Below are 20,608 nucleotides of genomic sequence, written 5' to 3'. Positions count from 1 at the left end.
GTGGCTGCTTCCTGTCGTCTCATCTCCTGTTCTTGGGACTTGAGCTGTCAGCTTATCTGCTGAACCTCGGATTTGTCGATCTGCACAGCTTGTGGGTGGGAGCCCTGATCCACGGACTTGGGACGTTCTAGCCTCTACAATCACGTGAGCTGTTTCCTTGATATAATCTCTCTCTCTCTCTCTATATATTTATACACTTTACTGGTTTTGCTTCTCTAGAGAACCCAGCCTAAGACAATGAGGGTCAGCATTTGAGAGGGGCTCCTGAGGATGAGTGTTTGTTCTGGAGCTGTTTAAGAGGCAGCCCAGACAGAGGGAACAGCATGAGCAAAGGCTCAGAGGAAGGAAGAGCAACGCATTGGGTTGGCAGAAACAAAGGACATCAGAGAAGAAGTGCGTGACAGGGCTGGAGAAGCTGCTCCCTGTCATGTGGTGCAGGACCTCGAATGCTGGGCAAAGGAGCCGGCATGTAAGTGTGGTGGCAGGGAGGATCCACAGGAGGTTTTTGAGCAGGTGAGTGACACAAACTTCAGAAATCTTCAGTGGTGTGTGGTGTAGCTTCACAAGGCACTTAGGGAGCTGTGAAGACTACGGAGCCTCAAGAAGCGATCAAACCGTGAATGAGTATAAGAAATGGGGCTCTAAGGTCGGTGACTGCTGGCAAGAGTAGCAGGGTCTCCTGAAGGGAGAAGAGAAAGAGGGATGTGTGAGCTCAGCACTCCCCTCTCTGCAGGCCCAGCGGCACCTTTCTCCTTTGTGCTACACCAGCTGAAAGGCCTCTCACCCAATCCCATGGAGGCTCATTTCAGTTCAAGTTCTGAGGCCCTGGGAACCCTAGTCTCTACTGTCTGCACCCTTGCACTAAAAAGTAGAAAGTTCTTTACCTCCTGGAAGACATGCATCTGGCAGACAAATGATGCTCCCTCTGGAGAAATGGTGAGAATACGTTCTCGCCAATATCACCAGCCAGGCAGGCACTGGGCCTGGCCCTGGGGGTCAACCCAGCTACCGGCAGGAAGAGGTGGCCCCAAGGATCAGGCCCACACTCCTTATCTGGTGCTCAGGGTGATAAAAACAGGGCCCAGTGGACCCTGTCAGCCTTACTGCCTGGCCCCTGGCAGAACCTTCTACTCCAGCCAGGCCCGCCTCCTTACTGGGCCCCCACTCACTATACACCTTCCACAGGCCATGTGGGCCCCACCCCTCGGGAAAAGTTCCCCCTCCCTTCCACATCCTATCCAGCCTTCAAAGCCTGGCCCAAATTCAACTCCCCCTCTTCCTGACCATGCCTGGAGTGGCCATGCCACCTCTGAACTCTCTGGAACTTAGTGCCCCTGCCACTCTGTGCCAGCAGTGCACTATGGATGTCACCAGTTACCTTCCCACTGGTGAATTTCTGATTTCCACAGCTCCTCAGTAAAGTCCTAGAGGACAGAGACAGGACAGTGGCACATTCTGCTGTATCTCTCTACCAGCCCCCTCTCCGGGTTGAGTGCTTTGTATACAGTAGGTGGGGAATCAGTAAACATCCGCCAGGGGATGGAGTCTGGGAAGGCAGCGGAGCCGAATGCCAGCCCAGGCCTGGAGAGTCGGGCAAACACAGGCAGAGGCCATACTGCCCGGGGGCGGAGGGAGGGGAGTGGTGGTGGGTGCTTCATCAGTATCGTATTTGGATGGTCCTAAGTTTCTACTCTTATAGCTCAAGCTGGAGTAACTAACTAGTTAACTGATTTGCAGGAACAAAGGGCACCATTACTAGGATCCCAAAATAAGCAAGGCCCAGGTCACGAGAACTGTGGCTGGTGCCTGGGAAAGTCGCAGATGCCAGGATGTGAACTGAAGTGAGCCTGGGAGGGGCTGGAAGAGTGCTCTCGGCCCCTCTAGTTGTTCCCCAGATGCCCCTGTCAGCCAGACTAGTGCTTGGCCTCTTACTTCATGGGGGAAGTGCAGACAGAGAAAAAGGAACTACAGGGGAGGCAGAGTAAGTGAAATTTAAGATCCAAGCATCCCCAGTTCCAGGCCTAGTCTCTCTTCAAAAGACCCTTCTGTCTCTACTTTCATCACAGGTTGGGAGCCAAAGGCGAGGGATCTGAAGCTGAACCAGTTTTGAAGTTAATGTTTGACCCAGAAACTCTCACGCTCACAAATACCTGGGGGCTTCCACTGACTTAAAGGTCTTAGGCATTACTGGTCTGTCAACCAGGGAATCTGTTTCTGCCAGCTTCCCTCCAAAGTGCTGGGAACCTGCCTGGCAGAGCACCCTCTAGAGGCTGCTCAGTGCCTCTGCTCTTAGGCACAAACACTCTTGGAAAGCTGGCAAACCACAAACACTGCCACGCTAACTATCCCTCCCTGATAGGAAAAGGAGTGGCACACAGGATAGGGCCCCATGGGAATCATCATCAGCCAAAAGGAACCTGGGCCATCGCCTCACCGACACAACCACAGCCCAGTGCTGGACCCTGAGGCCTCTACCACCAGTACTGCGACCATCACAGGCCCAGGGGCCAGTGAGTGGACCGTATGCTAAGCACCCACTTGATGCTAAGTATTTCAGGGTTGGTTAATCCTCAGAACAACCTTCTTCAGTAGTTATTTTTATCCTCATCTTCCAGATGTGAAACAGAGGTGCAGCGGAATCAAGTCATGCTCCCGAGGTCATAGAGGATCTGGACCCTCAAAACCTACAAAGCTCATGCACCTCTGACCGTACCACAGTACCTCCCATTCATTTTCTGAACAACTCTAGCTACAAACTGGACATACCCTATTACAGAGGGCAATTCCCCTGGGCAGAACTGAGGCCCCCAAATGAGATGTGGCTTTCTCTATACTTGTCCATGCTTTCAGTGTCCAGACATCCTGGAAGCATTCCTCTGCCACACACAGGGAATACAGATGAGGTGGGTACTTGAGATGCTGTGAAATGAAGCTCTAGAGCTGGCCTTTTTCTACTGTGAATGCAGAAAGTAGGTAACTGTTTCTTGAGCAGTTAAACAATATACTAGGCAATGTGTTGGATGCTTTACCTGCATTATCTAATTGAAAATGTAAAACAAGCCACCGAGTAAGTAGTATCCTCATTTTACAGATTGCAAATCTATGAAGACAGGAAGTAGATTAGTGATAGCCTTGGGCTGAAACCCTATGGAACAGTTCTACTCTGCAACACGTGGGGTCTCTATGAGTCAGAATCAACTCTATGGTGAGAAGTGAAGAAACATTCCCAAGGTCACACACTTTATAGGTGGTGGGTCTAGAAATCAAATCTAGTTTTTTCTGACCCTGAGGTCTGAAATCTAAACTGCTATGTTACACTATCCCCCTGTCTAGTGATCATAGCTGCCATATGTTGACTGTCCACTGAGTACCAGGCCCTCTACATTTATTGTTATCATTTAACTCCAACAACCCTATGAGATGGTCTATCTTCTTTAGTTCACAGAGAAGGCTTGGTGGTGTCCATATGTCCGAGCCAGCAGGTGACAGGGTTTTAGCTACTGCACTCAGATACCCATGTCTAGAGAGGACACATCCTTAGTCATAAGGTGGAGTTAATAATCACAATGACTTTACATGGTTTTCAGAGAATTAAATTAGATAACGCATGTAATGTGCTCTGCTCTGCATATGCTCAGATCACACTGTTAGTGTAAGTCATATATAGCACACAAGATTGTGTTCATTCAACAAATGTTTACTGAGCACCCACTATGCTCCTGGCTCCAAGAAGGGATGTAAAGATAACTCCAAAGTTGAACATTTATTCCAGTTCCACAAAACTTTCAACATGGATTTAGACCACTTTTTTTTTTTTTTTTAATTTTTTTACTGCCAAGCCCAGTTACCAATCCCCGTTCTTCAAGTAGCTGTGAGTGTACCATATTCAGACAGTATATCCAGGCAGCAATTTCCCAAAGTGAAGATGGGTAAACATCTCCATCTGCTTTGCCAACCGAGTAATTTGGTTCCCACATGCCCACTCGGCTCCCATAACTGAACTGGGAAAGCTGAATGGATGCCTCTGAGAAGGGGCCAAATGCCTCCTGAAATGACCTAAGAGTTAACTGACAAAACATATCTGGAGCCTCCACTGGACAGAATCCATAGAAAAACTGTTAGGGAGAAACAAGTCAGAGACAGAGCAACACGGATGCTTTCATCTCAGGTGATAACGATGTGACCACTTAATGAGTGCTGACCTCACACTATCCCAAAACACTCCACTCATTTTTTTTTTTAATAAGATAGAAACCCGTACCCATTAGAAGTTAGTCCCCACTTTCCCCCAACCGCCACTCCTCAGCCCTAAACCAGTTGCTACGGAGTTGATTTTGACTCATGGAGACCCCACATGTTGCAGAGTAGAACTGTTCCATAGGGTTTCAGCCCAAGGTAACCATTAATCTACTTTCTGTCTTTGCAGATTTGTCTATTCTGGACATTTCATATAAATGGGATCGTATAATATGTGGTCCTTTGTGACTGGCTTCTTTTACTTAGTATAATGCTCTTGAGGTTCATCCATGTTGAGCATGTATTCATTCCTTTTTAGGTCTGAATTAATATTCCATTATATGGATGAACCACATTTTCTTTACCCATCCACCATCCTTGCTGAACTTGTTTATTAGCTCTAATAGTTTGTAGATTCTTTAGGATTTTCTGTATACAAGATCATGTCATCTGCAAAGAGAGATAGTTTCACGTCTTTTTTTCCAAACTGGAAAGGTGGAAAGACTAACTGTCATGGCTAGAACCTCTAGTACAATGTTGGAAAGAAGTGGTTTGTTCTGGTCTTAGGGGGAAAGCTTTCTGTCTCCCACCATTAAGTGTCAGCTGTGTGTTTTCATACATTTTTACTTAATTCTCACAGCTGCAATATGAGCAGCTTTTTTTTTTTTTTAAGATGAGAAAACTGTGGCACAAAAAGGTTAAACTGGAGGTTACAAACTCAAATGCTTACTGGGGCCAGGCTGGAGACATAAGCGACAAGGCCAAGGGTGGTAACATAGGCTGTGGTGAATTTGCCAACACAGGGAGCAAACTGGGGAGCATGTGTCCTGGTTACAGGGGAGGGAGGTTCCTTGCCCCTGTGATCCACTATATGGGAATGTGGGCCCCATGGAACCACCACAGTTTCCAATTTCTTAAGAGAAGCCAGAAACCCGAATTCCTCTGTAAAGTTTCTCAATTTAAAGAAGCCAAAGCAAACAGGTCTGTGGGTTAAGCAATCTGCTGACAGGCCCACTGCTTGTAAGTAGCAGAGCTGGATGGAATTCTGACCCACGCTTCAAAAAGTGCTTCAAGCCACTGGGTAATCAATCTTCTCTCCCAAAAGAAGTGGGAGCCTCCAAAGAGCCACATAAACTTGATAGTGATCGTTTATCTGATCACAGAGATCCAGGGACCCTGCCCACCCCACCCCCCAGCCCGGCGACACTAACATGTTAAATCAGGAGCTCCAGTCCCACATGCCCACTCTTGGGCTTCAGTTCTCTCAGATGGTACGGCCTGGGCCTTCTTGCAGTCCACCTACACTTGCTGGCTTTTAAAACTCAAAGCTTAGGAACACTAGAGGCTTGGCCCTGGGCCCATTCCTCATCACCACCAAGGGCATCCCAGCCAGCAGTGAGACAGAGGTGGCCCTGCCTCCAGCATCTGGCATGGTACCACAGCAGAACACTCACCGTGTTTAGCGCACCTGCTGACATCTCTCCCCCATGGCAGACTATGGGCTCTGGGAAAGGAGAGCCTGGGGGGGTTGGAGCGTTTTCATCAGCTCCTATATCCCCTGAAAGCGAGAGCCCACAAAACTTGAAACAGACATTCTAAAACCTTAGCCAAAACACCTGAGGCTTTAGAAACTAGTGTGGTAATGTCGGAGCGAGGCTGCGGGATAAAAGTCTCCAGGTCTTGTGCACAACAGGCTCACAACAGTTAACTACCAGATCCTGGTCACTTAACACCACATTAGTGGTCTTGAGATTAGGGCCCTTCAATGAGCCACGCATCTGTCTCTTGCGTTTTTAGTATCTGAGAGGCCTGCCATGCAGATAAAACACTCTCTTATCTCAGGTTTTAATCCCTCAAGGGAACACTATATGCATTACTGGCCCTGTCACCTGAAGACATATGGGCTCTGGAAAACTCCAGAAAGCGGCATCTAAAACAACCATGGAAATCAAGTGTAAAATTTATTTTACTATACAGTATATGTACCTTTTTTTGGTAGGGGAACTCATTCACTGTAGTAGGAAAAGCCGTTTGAGACAGATGAACCTGAGTCCCCGGGTACTGCAAATGGTTAATGTACTTGACTGTTAACTGAAAGGTTGGAGGGTCGAGTTCCCCCAGAGGCACCTCAGAAGAATGGCCTGGTGATCTACTTCTGAAAAATCAGCACTGAAAACCCTCTGGAGCACAGTTCTACTCTGATACCCACGGAGTTGGCAGGAGTCAGGATCAACTCAAGAGCAACTGGTGATGGTGGTGGTCTAGCTGTGAAACCTTGGGTGAGATTACTTAACCTCTGGGAGTCTCTGTTTCTCATCTGTGAAATGGGGATAACATCACCTTGCTCATAGGGTAGTGGTGCCAGCTAATGAGATGAGGGGCGTACGATGGGCCAAGTGATGGGAAGCTTCTCTGTCCTCCTCCTCCAAACAAGAGCTTTACACCTGCGCACTTTCAAGTTCCACTGTGATCACAATCTGCTTTTAGCTGGGGCTTTCGAGAAAAGCTCAAAGCACACCCGACATCTCTCCACCTCACCCTCTTCCTTTCCCTTACACTCCAATGAGGCAGACAAATCAGCTAAGGAACGTGACTGAGCCAGGAAAGGCTGAGACCTCCACCTCCTCAGAAAACACAAACCAAACCCTTCTCAGTCTCTGCCTTCTGAATATGTATCTCTTCCTCTAGAGCTTCTCTTTAAGCGACCCCTAATAAAATCTTATCAGGACTGCTGGGTCCAGGCTGACAAAGCAGCTGTGGCCCTAGACTTGGTCTGGGAAGGCAAAGGGCAAACTCAGTGGACAGCTGTTCCCTCAGCCTTCTACTGACACCTTCCATGTCTGGGAAGCACAGAAGACATGAAGAATAAAGCTTGAACCTGCTTTCAGGGAGCTCACAGTCTAGCAGGGGCAAAGATTTAGAAACAATGACAATACAGAGGTGGGTCAATTTTTCACAAATTACCACAAACTTAAAACAACACAAATTTACTATCTTACAGTTCTGGAGGTCAGAAGTCCAAAATGGGTCTCCCTGGGCTAAAATCAAGGTGTGGGCAGGGCTGTGTTCCTTTCTGGAGGGCCTAGGGGAGAATTCACTTCCTTGCCATCTCCTATAGGCTGCCCAGATTCCTTGGCTTGTGGCCCCCTTCCATCTTCAAAGCAAGCAACAGCCAGCCAAGTCTTTCTCACATGACATCACTATAACATTGACTCTCCTGCCTCCCCCTCTCACATGTAAGGACCCATGTGATTACATTGGGCCCATTCTGGATAATCCAGAATAATCTCCCTATTTTAAGATCAGCTTATAAGCAACCTTAATTTCCTCTGCTCCGTTAATTCCCCATTGCTATGTAATGTAACATAATCACTGGCTCCGGGGATTAGGATGTGGACATCTCTGGATGCCATTGTTCTGCCCACCCAAAGAGTGACAAAACCAATACTGAGAACTTACAGTTATATAATGTTTACAACGTGCCCAATACTACACGAGGCACTTTCCAACATTAGCTCAAATAATCAAGCAACCCTGTGGGTACTATTATCATCCCCATTTTACAGAGAGGAAAGTGAGGTAAAGAGAGGTTAACTAGCTGGTTCAGAATCATCTAGCTCATAAATGGAACTTGAATGCAGGCTGTCTGGCTCCTGAGCCTGTTCTTAACCACTAGTATATGCAGCCTCTTAAGCAACAGTGAAACCTAGCAGGGGCCACAGGTCACTCACCTCAGAACAGGACTAAGCACTTTCATTCTGGAGCATGTGCGCTCACTCATGTACACTATACAGACGTTGTTGTTGTCGAATGCGGTCAAGTCCATTCCGACTCATTGCGACCCCATGTGACAGAGCAGAACTGCGCCAAAGGGTTTCCAAGGCTGTAATCTTTACAAAGCAGACTGCCACATCTTTCTCCTGCAGAAAGATGGAACCACTGATCTTTCAGTTAGCAGCTAAGCACTTAACTATTGTGCCACCAGGGCTCCTTACTATACAGATAACTGCCGGGATTCTGCCTTTTCTTCTCTGGGGTGTCTGCAGTCTATATGAGGTCAGCAGTCTGTGTTGTGGTTGCAGGACCCTCTAACCATGCCCAATGAAGAACATATTCAAGCATCTAAGCACTTTCTGTGTCTTGTACACATAGAATGTGCTTAGACATGCAAACTGCTGGTAAAGCACAGATAAATAAGTTGGTTCCTGTCCCTGAGCAACTTATGAAACATATATTCAGAGAAAAATGTCAAACTGAGCACTCCTCATTCCAAACATGGCTGCAGAAGGCTGGACACTGATCTGAGCGTTTTCTAGGCCAGTGCTTCTCAGACTTTAACATGCACAAGAATCACTCGGGATCTTGTTAAAATGCAGATTCTAATTTCTTAGGTCTGTGGTGGGGCCTGGGAATATTTTTCTAACAAGCTCAGGTGATGCCTATGCTGCAGGTCTGTGGATCACACTTTGAGTACCAGGTCCTTAAACTGCAGTGTTATTTCCCTATCAAAACTGTATAGTCATTCATTCATCCAGCACTCACTGTCAAACGCCACCAGGCACTGTGCTAAGTGCTGAGGATATGTAAAGCAAGATATATAAAGTCTGTGCTCTTCTGGAACTCATACTCCAAGGTCTTGGGAGTTTCTCTGAATTCCACAAATCAAGTGCAATGAGAAATACAAAACGAACCCCATTAAAGACAAAAACCTAATGGAACAGCCTGCAGAGTAAGAGCACTTACAAAGGCTGAGCTAGAAGCGACAACAATGCTGAGAGGAATACCTCTATTCAAGGACTCAACAGACGATGCAAGCTATGATAAAACCAGATATTCTTAAGAAGCGGAGTGGGCGACGGACAAAACTGAGTGTCAGGGCAGCTTCAAAACCAATAAAACCCATGGACATGGAGCCATGTGTATAAGCCATCTCTGGGTCCCTCTACTCAGTGTGGCAATACTTATCATTAAGACTTGCTAGTATTAGTGTGAACCAGGATACAAGCAAGAAGCTGTATGAAATGGGAGCAGTCAAGAAAGTGGTGTCGGAGGACAGAAGAAGCTGGATGGTTTGGGACATACTGAATGTTGGAGCTAAATGGGAGGGGACTTCAGAGATTCTCTTAGTAAAGTTCAAACCCTTGGTTTAGGAGTAAACTAAAACCCAAAGAGTTAAAGCAGTGGTTTGATTGTCACAACTGATGGAGTGGGGAGGGGTCAGGGATCCTGCTAAAACTCCTACAATGCATAGGACAGCCCACCACAATAAAGAATTGTTTCCAATTGTAAATGTGTCCTAAATGTCAACATTGCTAAGCTTAAGAAACTCTGTGTTAAGGAATTTGCCCAAGGTCAAAGAACAAGTATCACAACATGGACTAGATTAGTGCTGTCCAAGAGTACTTTCTGTAATGATGGACATGTTCTAACTAACACTTAATTGTGCTCTTGCTCCTGTATGTGGAACAAGAGGCAGTTATTCAAACAGAACAAGGGGTAGCGTGTGGCTCAAAATTGGAAAAAGTATGCAGCAGGGTTGTATCCTTTTACCTTACTTATTCAATCTATATGCGAAACAAATAATCTTAAGAACAATGAGACATCAGGATTTGAGGAACACTCATTAATAACCTGTGATACACAGATGACACAACCTTGCTTGCTGAAAGTGAAGACAACTTGAAGCACTTACTGATGAAGTCAAAGACTACTCCAGTATGGATTCACACCTGAAAGTGAAGAAAACGAAAATCCTCAAACGAAGACAGAAAAACAACATATGATAAATGGAGAAGAAACTGAAGTTGTCAATGATTTCATTTTACTCAGATCAACAATTAAAGTCCGTGGAAGTAGCATTGGGAAAATCTGCTGCAAATGATCTCTTCAAAGTTTTAAAAAACAAAATGTCACTTTGATGACTAAGATGCATCTGGCCTACGCCATACTCTTTTCAGTCATCTCATATGCATGCAAAAGTTGGATAATGAAAAAGGAAGACAGAGAATTGATGCATTCAAACTGTGAGGTTAGCAAAGAACGCCAAATACACTATGGACTACCAGAAGAATGAATAAATCAGTTTTAGAATAAATACAACCAGAATGCTCCTTAGAAGTAAAGATGGTGAGACTTCATGGCGAGGCCTTTACTTGCTTATTTTGGACATGTCATCAGAAAAGACCAATTGCTAGAAAACGACATCATGTTTGGTAATGTAGAGGGTCAGCGAAAACGAGGGAAAACCTCAATGGTATGGACTGACACAATAGTCACAACAATGCACTCAAACATACCAACGATCTTCAAGATGGTGCAGGACCATTCAGTGTTTTGTCCTGTTATACATAAGGGTGCCATGAGTTGGAGCTAACTCAATGGCAACTAATAACAACAACATCCACATGCATACGTTGCACACTTGAAATATGGTTAGTGGTACTGAATTTTTATATCTTATTTAATCTTTAATAACTTAAACAGCCACACATTGTCAGTGGCTACCCTACTGGACAGGGGAGAACTAGAATCCATACATCCTGACTCTTCTAGCTACACAGACTGCTTCTTTTTATTCTTCTGGAGGACTGAAATCACTCATCCATCTGACTTTATCACTAAGATTTATCTGGCTGGCAAAAAATACATAAGTAAAATAATAACAATAATAAAATCTTAATAAAGCATTCCCTGTTAAGCACCGTTTTCTGCGTCAGGAAATAAAGTAAAATGTTAGATCACGGTAACACATACATGCAATAAAATTGCAGAAGCAAGAAAGGTCAGGTTATTTCCACTTCCACTTTTAGGGAAAGGTGATGTTACAGAAATAAAACCTTCTGAGTCTTGAGGTCGGGAAGATTTCAAGTGATTTCTCCATTTGGTTACGTAACAGTCCCTTTTCAAGTCTCAGAATTGGATAAAATACCAGGCAGGTCTACATCACTAATAAATTCTCACGCCTCCGACATCTCTGCCTTCACAGAGGCTGCTCTGTGAATTGCTAGTCTGATGGACACCACTAGTACCAGGTACTGTGCTAATTAAACACTACACGCACATTAAATCATTTCATTGTCACAGGAGCCTTTTGGGCATCAGGAGGTTAAAGAACTTTGTTCAAGTCACACAGCCAGTCAGAAGCAAAGCTGGGACTCGAATCCAGATGTGACTCCAAATCTGCTCTTAAGCAGTGTGCTAACTGCCGGAAACCAGGAAAAGCAACATTGGCTAGGAAAGCGTATGCAAAGCAGCGAGGGGGCTGCACAGCCACGGCAGGATCCCGGCCCCGCTCCCCATGCCTGGCACAGGGTACCAGTGGCTCTTACTTCTCGATCTCCAGCGCTGCTACCTTCCGCTTTTCGTACAGCTTGTCATTGAGGGCGCGCACGATGTTGGGGGTAAGTGGCGCGAAGTCCTTCTCGGGGTTCATGGTAGCAGGTCTGGGCGTGCCGCGTAGCCCCGCGACTCCTCAGCCCGCGGCGGCCCGGGCAGCACCTTGGCCAGAGGAGTCTCCGGCTCCGCGCTGCCCCCAGCACCGGCTCATGGGCCACGCCGCCCCGGGCCCTCCTGCTTCTTCTTGCCGCTGAGCGCCGTCTCAGAACCCGAACCCGAATCCCACCCCTGCACACCTGCTCCCCGCCGCCTAACGGCTCACGCGACTAGCTCCCGCCCGGCACCTGCCCTCCTCATGGGACTGCGGCCATATTATTCGTATCACATGACCCTAAAGCAGCTTCCGCCTTCCGCTGCGAGGACCCGCCCCCTGCCAGCCGCGCCCCACACGCTGGCCTCAGGTGGGTTGACCACGCCCCCCAAAAGCTCCACCCCGCTCTACTCACACTCGCTCCCCCCCCCCCCGCCCCGGTAGCCGTGGTGCGTCGTGAAACATGCTTTACGGCGTGTGTCACGCTCTGCGGCTGTAAACGTGGTGGGCCTTTTGTAGATGTTCAGGAGAGTAAGGCTTTTGGAGCTCGGCACACTTAGCATAATGTATTCAATACGTACTGAAATCTTTAATTCATTAAGTACTTAGTTGCCAGTCAATTATCGTATATGCCAATGTTCCCAAAATGGAGTAACGCCATCATGATTTTCGCCACATCGTAGCCGCTTTACTGTTATTTAATATTTTTCTGAAATCAACTCACTTAAAAAAAATGTTAAATTCTTACTTTAGCCTTGCTTCTGCCTTAAAATCACGGGTTTGAATAGCTAGTTATATGTTTTAAGACACATTAGAAAAAGTTCTCAATTATCAAATGGTGCTACTTGTCTACCACCTAAAACCTCAGGTAGTAACAGTGGTTGTCACCACGCTACTTGGGAATCGAGGTGTGCTAACCGACCATGGTCTGATACCTAGAAGGGCTAGATGTGCTGTAGGGGAAAAAACATAACAAAGTTTAGTAAAGCAAAAAGAAAGTTTTATTCAGCATATATTCAAAAGGGCAAAAGTAGGAAATGGGCAACCATGCTGCCAGAGCCATGTCTGCCCTAGTGCAAAGAAATATCACAGAACAGACAAAAGGGAAAACGGACAAGCATGGTGCTAAAGCCATGTCTTCCAAGCCCAAAGAATATTACGGAGCAGACAAGAATGGGAAAACGGATAATCATGCTGCCACAGCAGGTCTGCCAGACTCCAAGAATCCATTACAGAGCCATCAGTATATGTTAACATTACAAACGGGCAAAACCATTGAAAGCCTCACCTTTTCATAGATTGGCTAGAAATTGTGATCCTACATTTTAAATCTACCATCATTGGTACAAGTTTCAGGAACAACAGTGAGGAGGGTCTTCATTGGTCCAACAAATTTCTGTTCACTAAATGCTAATAGAAAAAGATACGAGTAGAAAGTCTTTTGTGTTCTGTTTGATTGACTTTATGTGGAAGTTTCCCTAAAGATATTTTCAAAGATTATCTTAGCTATTTACACCTCAGGGCCGAGTTGATGTGTCCTTGTGAGCCCAGCTCCAGCTGGGTCACATTCTCTATGCTCAAGGAGAGGGAGTAAATGATTCCAATATTGTTTTCTGAATCAGATGACAGATGGCAGAAGCCCCCAATCAAGTGCAGGTTGCCACATGGATCCACTGCAGAGCTTCCCTCTAGAGTTCGTTGGTGGAGCAGAAATTGAGGCTCCATGGTGAAATTTTAGGAAGCAACTTGTGGACACAGGATGGCTAAAGGTACAGTGTCCTAGTTACCTGGTGCTGTCCTGACAAAAAATACCACACATAGGTGGCATTAAAGAATAGATGTTTATTTGCTCAAAGTTCTGAACGCTAACAGTCCAAATCAAGGTCTTTGCCATGTTGATTTTTTTCTGTAGGCCAGCTCCACTGTGGTCTAGCCCCTGTCCTAAGCCCTGGTCTACTCTGGAAGCTAATGATAAATAACTCTGCTGCATCTCTCCATTTGCATGTTGTAGATTGAATTGTGTTCCCCCAAAATATGTATTGAAATCCTGGCCCCTGCACTTGTGGATGTGACCCTGTTTGGGAATAGCTTCTTTTGTTATGTTAATGAGGCCATGCCTTAAACTGAGGCTAGCTGGATGAGGAAGCAGCTGGGACAACTGATTTCAGCCTATTAAGACCCTCAGCCAAAGACCCAGCTCCACCCATTTCAGAGTCTTGATCCACAGAAACTGTGATGTAATAAATGTGTGTTGTAATTTGTTATAGAGCCATAGAAAACTAACACACAGGCTAACCCAAAATTCAGTAAGTCATGAAGGAATTATGTCTAGAAAAATCTTTGAAAAATATTTTTCCCTTTACTGGTGGATTTTTCACAGCTGTTAAAATCATTGCCAATACAATTCAATGAGTAAAGGTGGGTCCACCACCAGTCTGAAAACTGTCCGCAATATGGATTCATCGCCTAAAAAAAGTATTACTTAATAGTTTCCTCCTCTTTTCTCGATAACAAGTAGCACTGCCAAGGACTTTTCCAAATGTTTTTCAAGTTTCTGTCTAGGATTTTGGTGATGGTTGATGCAATTTCTCCAATGTGTATTCATTTTCATTGGACCTATATCTAATATAATATTTCATCTGTTTCTTTTATGTCTTGGTTTGGCTTTTCTTAAAGGTGAACTGAATTTCCCAAGAGTCATCATATAATACAGTTTTAGTAACTGAAAAAGTAAAGACATGTTTTTACCAGAAGGAACTCTTTTCTCCTCAAATTACATTCTGGATTAGGTTGCTAAGAAACCAGTTTTTTACTAAAGGCTCAAACCAGTGCTTTGTCCTACCTTTAGATCAGAAGTTCCTCTCTCTCCTGCATGGGCTTTGGGTGGAGGGAGGAGGGAGTAAGGATAGGGGGATTCTCAGTTATAGGTGTGTGTCTCAGAAACAAATTCACTCCATGGCCAGTCTTTAATCATCTTTATTTCAAAACTCACTTTGGTGGTGCCAACAGGGAAGTGGTTCAATTAACACATACAGCAAGACCCAAGGAAGAGACGGCTGTGGAGCTATGTCTCTGGGCTCAGGCACATGCCCTACTGCTCCACGGAGGTGGAGGTGGAGGTGGAGGCTCCACAGTACTTTCCCTGTGAAGTTCCCCTGCTTGAAAAAGGCACTGACATAGATCATCACCCTTTATGTGCACACAAGATAGTTGCAGTTTAAACATATTGAATATGGACACGGTCCTTCCCCTGGAAGGAGATTCCAACTCAGTTGCAGCACAAGTGGCTGGGCAGATGTATGATCTGTAGCACTGGCCCTCAACCCGGCTGCATAAGTTTTCAAAAAAGAAAAAAATACGATGCTCAGCCCCTCCAAGACCAAGTAAATCATTGCTGAGGGAGGGGGGATTCTGGATCAGGATTAGGTGATTCTGTCTCACCAACCCCTGCTCTACAAGTTGAATGCTGCACATGGGGTTAGAGTGGGGCAGGGGGTTGGGATCTCTATTAGTGCCTTTCCAGAACCTGGCCATCAGCAGGAACAGACATGGGATTCAGAGATTGACAGAAAAGCCAAGAAAAAAGTGCATGGGAGCTTCCTTGGCCCCTGTCCCTGCCATGGTTGCCCTAAAGTTATCTGTAAATCATTATGAAAATAGTTACTTATTTGGCTTTTATGTGAAAGCAGAATAAAATAACACATAGAGTCACATCTAAAGACTGTTTAAAACATTGGATTTTAAAAAGAAACTGCAGTGCTCCAGATCATGAACTGCTAAGTGCTCTCTGATACAAGGTCATGAGTGTGATAATTGTCTTGTTAAAAATGGGGATTTTTACAGAATACCTGAGCTCTGGGGATATGTTAAATAGTTAAATTCAAGGACTGACAAGGAGCCAATTATCTAAAATATAGGTCTGCTGTATGCAGCTACTATGTTTAATATATATATATTTGGAATATGTATACTATGGAAGTAACGGCACCTATAATTGAATGAGGAGGATAAAAGAGTACCTTTGGGATTCTTATTCTTTATCTTTTGTCAGGCTAGAACAATACATAGATACTAAGGCTGAGGAGACAGCTTTTTATTGATGCAACTGACCCTGGTAACCTCTAAGGGGTGATCCCCTTCAGATAGTACACCCACTTAATTCCTGTTTCACTGCCTTCCCCAGGAGGGCAGGACACAATCAGCTTGCTGGTGATGGGTGTTTTGCTGCCCGAGGGGTTTCCTTCAAAGTAGACTGTGATGTTGTTGATCTTCTTGGGCCGTACGGAGTCTCCAGCGCGGATGGTGAAGGCCGGGTTCTCCACAATGATGGAGAAGGTCACCGTACGGTAGAAAACATTCTTGAAGGGGATGATGATGTTGTAGCCGGCTCGAACCAGAAAGGGCCCCTGGGGCTTGGGGGGTAGAGACATTCCAAAGAGGGGTATGATATACTCCCCGCCTGTGAGTGACGACAGGATCAGGGTGCCCCTGGTCTCACCCAGGTGGCTGGGCTCAAAGATGACTTCCACGCTGACCTCGGTGCCTCCCTGGGCTCCTGGGGCTGCGTTAATGACTCTTTCTGTGTGGAAGTCTGGACAGTCGGTCTGTAAGGGTAACAAGTGCACTCGGCTCACACAGCATCCTGAAGAGCATATAAACTGGGAGCTCAAGTCCACCCCAACCCTCTGCTCGTGGACATCAAGCCAGTTACGCTCCTGTGAGGCTGGACAGGTTATAAAACTGTGTCCTTGTAAGTACCTTGAAGAGTAGGTATTGATACTTATTATCCCTATTTTACTATGAACTGAGGCGCACAGATGTTAAATTACTTGCCCAAAGACACACAGTGAGATTATGTTGGTGGGGCAGTTGGTGCTGCTCCCCCACATCTGGTTCTACTTTCCTTCCATGCACATGCAGGATGGAACTTTCTGGCTTCTGGTGCCTGGCTGGGACTAGTTCTGAACAATAAGTTGTGAGCAGAAGTGAAAGGTGTCACTTTAATGCTGGAGCATTTACTTGCAGTGCAAGCCCCTCCAGAGTCTTTCTTTCTGGAACCATGACTGGAAACATCTGGGATGGTGGTGTATATATAGTCTATCACTGGTTATGTTTCTCTAGAGAACCCTGCTGAGACATTCGGTGTGGTCTGGTAAAGAAGTTTTGTTCAATGGCCTGAGTGACAGTGATGTGTGCCACTTCCTCCTCTTTCCCCAAACTGCTTATGCCCAGATTGTTATTTGAGAGAGGAATAAACTTCTATTTTATTGTTATTTTGGGTTTCTTTTTCAGTAGTAAAACCTGTATTCCAACTGATATAACAGCTAATATATATGGAGCACTTACTATGGGTCAGGGACTATGAAAACTGTTTTATGTGCATTTAAAAAATCCTCCCAGCAATCCTAGGAGGTCAGGAGTATTACCTCCATTTAAAGATGAGCCTAGAAAGCTTAAGTAAATTATTCACACAATGAGTAAGTGATGAAGCCAGGATTCAAGTAGAGGCTTGTTCTATTCCTTAGCCTCTACTCACAGACACTGATCTACACTACTCCCGTTAGTAACTACTGAGCATGCTGTGGGAAGCAGAACATTTCCCTTCTAGCTTGTTAAGGTAAAAAGTCAGTAAAGGAAGGACCTAGACCTGGAATGATTTGTTTCCAGCTGGGAGTTTCCAAGCTAAATTCAGGCCTCCAAGGTGGCGGGCACTATGACAAGCACCTGACTCCCGCTGAGTTTCAGATTCCTGCACCCTCTACGTTTTCCTCCCATTAGTTTTGAGCCCAGACTCCTGGCAAGAGAAGGGCGGAGGGTGGGGCAAGGGCTGCTCACCCTGCAGAGGTATTCTGTCTTCTGCCGGGTATAATTGGTGAACTTGGCAAAGATGCTCTGGCTGCTGCCAATAACAGTCTGGAAGTGGACGGGCTTTTCAGGTAGTGCGGGGATGGCTTTCAAACTGAGCTCATACAGGTAGTAACCCAATTCACTGTTGTGCAAAGATAGTCTCCCGAAGGTTTCTCCAGCTTTCAGGGGCTGGAACTCAAATGAGAATGTGCCCTGAAAGAAAAGACAGAAGCTCCTGTGATGCTAAGAGTCCAATCCATCCCTGGCAGCCCAGTGTCCTGCCCCCTGCCCGAGGCCTCATAGCAGGGTGGTGGCAGAAATGGTCCTTCACAAGCAAATGCTCACACTGATCTTGAGCCTGGGGCCCCTCTGTCAAATCAGATCCAGCTTCCCTCCTCTATAGCCCTTTGGTTTTCTCTGGCCCATGTGTTTCTATATCTGGAATTTTCTGAATCTAAAAATAGGTACTCAAGTTCCTCTCCTGAGAATGAAGAATACCAAAGACACAAGGAAAGTAGTAGCCCAAGAGACAAAAGGGCCACATAAACCAGAGACTTCATCAGCCTGAGACCAGAAGAACTAGATGGTGCCTGGCTACCACCAATGACAGCCCTGACAGGGAACACAACAGAGAGTCCTGGACGGAGCAGGAGAAAGGTGGGGTGCAGAACTCAAATTCTAGTAAGAAGACCAGACTTAATAGTCCGACTGAGACTGGAGGAACCCTGGAAGGCATGGCCCCTGGATTCTCTATCAGCCCAGAACTAAAACAATTTCTGAGGCCAACTCTTCAGACAGGGATTGGACTGAACTGTGGGACATAAAGTGATACTCGTGAGGAGTGTGCCTCTTAGCTCAAGTAGATACAAGGGACTAACTGGGCAGCTTCTGTCTGGAGGTGAGATGGAAGGCGGAGAGGGTTAGGAGCTGGTTGAATGGACATGGGGAATTGGGTGGAAAGGGGGAGTGTGCTGTCACAGTATGGGGAGAGCAATTAGAGTCACTTAACAATATATGTATAAATTTTTGTATGGGAAAAAATTTAAAAAAAGAAATAAAAAATAAAAAAGTCAACAACAACAAAAAAGTTCCTCCCCTGAGAAGCACACTTATGGGGATGGGGTTTGGGGCGCTGTCAACAGGAAGGATGAATGTCAGGCAGCTCCTTCTTGCTCACAGCCAATCTCAGACCAGCTTCCTGGTCTCTGCCTTCATTTGGGAGAGGCTTTGTCCTTCCTCTATCATTATCGATAGCAAAATCAAACCAAAGAGTATTGCTTATAATAGCAAAACATGGGAAACAATTCAAAGACCCAGGAGCAAGAGGTTGGTAAAGTAAATTATAGTTTACCCACTTCAGTGGGATATTATGTAGTCATTAAAAAGGATGAGGTAGAGCTATAAGCATTGAAATGAATGTGTTGATGATATAATAAGTGGAAAAAAGGAGGTTCAGGAAAGTATATAAAGTAGCTTCTTTTTGTGGAGAAGAATACACCTATATACGTACAGAAACGAGACTACAAGGATATATACCAAACTGTGACCAGTAGTTATCTAGGGTGGGGGAAATAGGATTGTGGGGAACTTTTGTTTTCTATTTCATACACTTTTGTATGATTAAAATTTTGTTTTTACCATGTATAGGTATTATGATTTTTTAAATAACTAGTTCTTATTATTGAAAAAATAGAATAAAAAGAAGATATCACTAAGTCATTGCAGACGTTTCACAGAAAAGAATATAGTATAAAAATGTAGATTAAATGGACAAATGTATAAGCAAATATAACTTACAAAAACAAACCCAAGAAGGTATAGAAAACCTACATAGTCCTGAACTATTAAAGAAATCAAATCAATAGTCAGAAATCACCCTTAATAAAATCTCAGGATCACAAAACTTTATTTGCAAGTTCAATTAGACCATCAAGGTTGAAAGAATTCTAGTCTTCCACAAGTTCTTCCAGAGAAAAGAAACAGACAGAACCCACTTCAATTAGTGTAGCACTGATACTAAAATCCAACAAGGGTAATGAGAGAAGGAAATATTGGATGCCATTCTTCTCCCTGAACATAGATACAAAACTCCTGATAAAAATGTTGTCCCACTGAATCTAGCAATGTGTAAAATAAGAGAATAAAACATGACTAAGTTGAGTTTATTCCATGAATGCAAAGTTGGTTTAATATTAGAAAAACCAAGCAATTACCACACTGACAGAATATTAGACAGCAGTGAAGATGAGTGAGCCTCAGCTATGTGCAACAACGTGGAATGACTCTCACAATCGTATTACTGGGTAAAAGAAATAGGACTTTAAAGAGTGCATACAATATGATTTCTTTCACAGAAAGTTCGAACAGGTAAATCTAAACTGTATTGTTTAAAAAGCAAGAAATGATTATCAGGAAATACAGTGGTAATTTTTAGGGTGAGGGAGGGAGGGTGCTGTGATTGGGGAAGAGCACACAACTGATGGGTTCCTGGGTGGTGGCAATCTTATATTTCATAATTACTTGCTTAAAATGTGCATGTTTTAATATTCATGTATATAAAGGCATACATATATTATCTATACTTTCCTGTATAGAGTTTATAGTTCACAATGAAAAATATAAAGTAAAACAAAGGGCATGGAGACTCTCTGAAGAACAAAATGGAATCCAGATTGAGAAGGTGAAGGAAAAGCTAGAGTGGGAGTGAGGGGAACAAGCCAGATGGGCTGAAGTTGGAGAAATAGAAGAGATTTTGATGGAATCACTACTCTGGTGAGTGACAGTTTGGAATGATAAACAGATGAAAAAAATAAAAAGAGAATTTGTCTCCCTACAGTCTGAAATTCCAGGCCATGTTCCCCCAGCCACTGTCAAACGTTTCTTGTGTACCCTTCCCGAAACTATCTGTACATAACTAAGCATATATACATGTGTGTGTGGTGTACACTTGACACATTATTATGTATCTTGCTTTCCTTTTCACAACATATATTCTATGCTACTTTTATAATTAGCAAAACCAAAATATTTTTAGTTTGATTAAGGCAAACAAGCAAATAATAGAAAACAAGGTTCATAACAGAGAAGTCCATTTTCCCT

General features: G+C 44.7%; 2 protein-coding genes across 2 annotated transcripts in view; both read right to left on the bottom strand.

Moving 5' to 3' along the window:
• Positions 1–11,859, bottom strand: part of VAC14 (VAC14 component of PIKFYVE complex) — a 110,800-nt gene extending 98,941 nt beyond the window's left edge. The window contains exon 1 of the mRNA XM_023741891.1: positions 11,565–11,859. Within this exon, the coding sequence (XP_023597659.1) occupies positions 11,565–11,668 (104 nt within the window). The 5' untranslated portion in view covers positions 11,669–11,859. The remainder of the gene's footprint in view (positions 1–11,564) is intronic.
• A 3,314-nt stretch (positions 11,860–15,173) lies between these two features.
• Positions 15,174–20,608, bottom strand: part of HYDIN (HYDIN axonemal central pair apparatus protein) — a 359,230-nt gene continuing 353,795 nt past the window's right edge. Inside the window, exons 83-84 of the mRNA XM_004387835.2 lie at positions 17,498–17,722; positions 15,174–16,266 (exon numbers count right to left, since the gene is read on the bottom strand). Of these exons, the coding sequence (XP_004387892.1) occupies positions 15,784–16,266; positions 17,498–17,722 (708 nt within the window). The 3' untranslated portion in view covers positions 15,174–15,783. The remainder of the gene's footprint in view (positions 16,267–17,497; positions 17,723–20,608) is intronic.

This window comes from Trichechus manatus, unplaced genomic scaffold (assembly GCF_000243295.1).
Source record: "Trichechus manatus latirostris isolate Lorelei unplaced genomic scaffold, TriManLat1.0 scaffold00194, whole genome shotgun sequence".
In the NCBI taxonomy this organism is placed as follows: Eukaryota; Metazoa; Chordata; class Mammalia; order Sirenia; family Trichechidae; genus Trichechus; species Trichechus manatus.
This window is presented reverse-complemented; position numbering and strand designations above follow the sequence as displayed.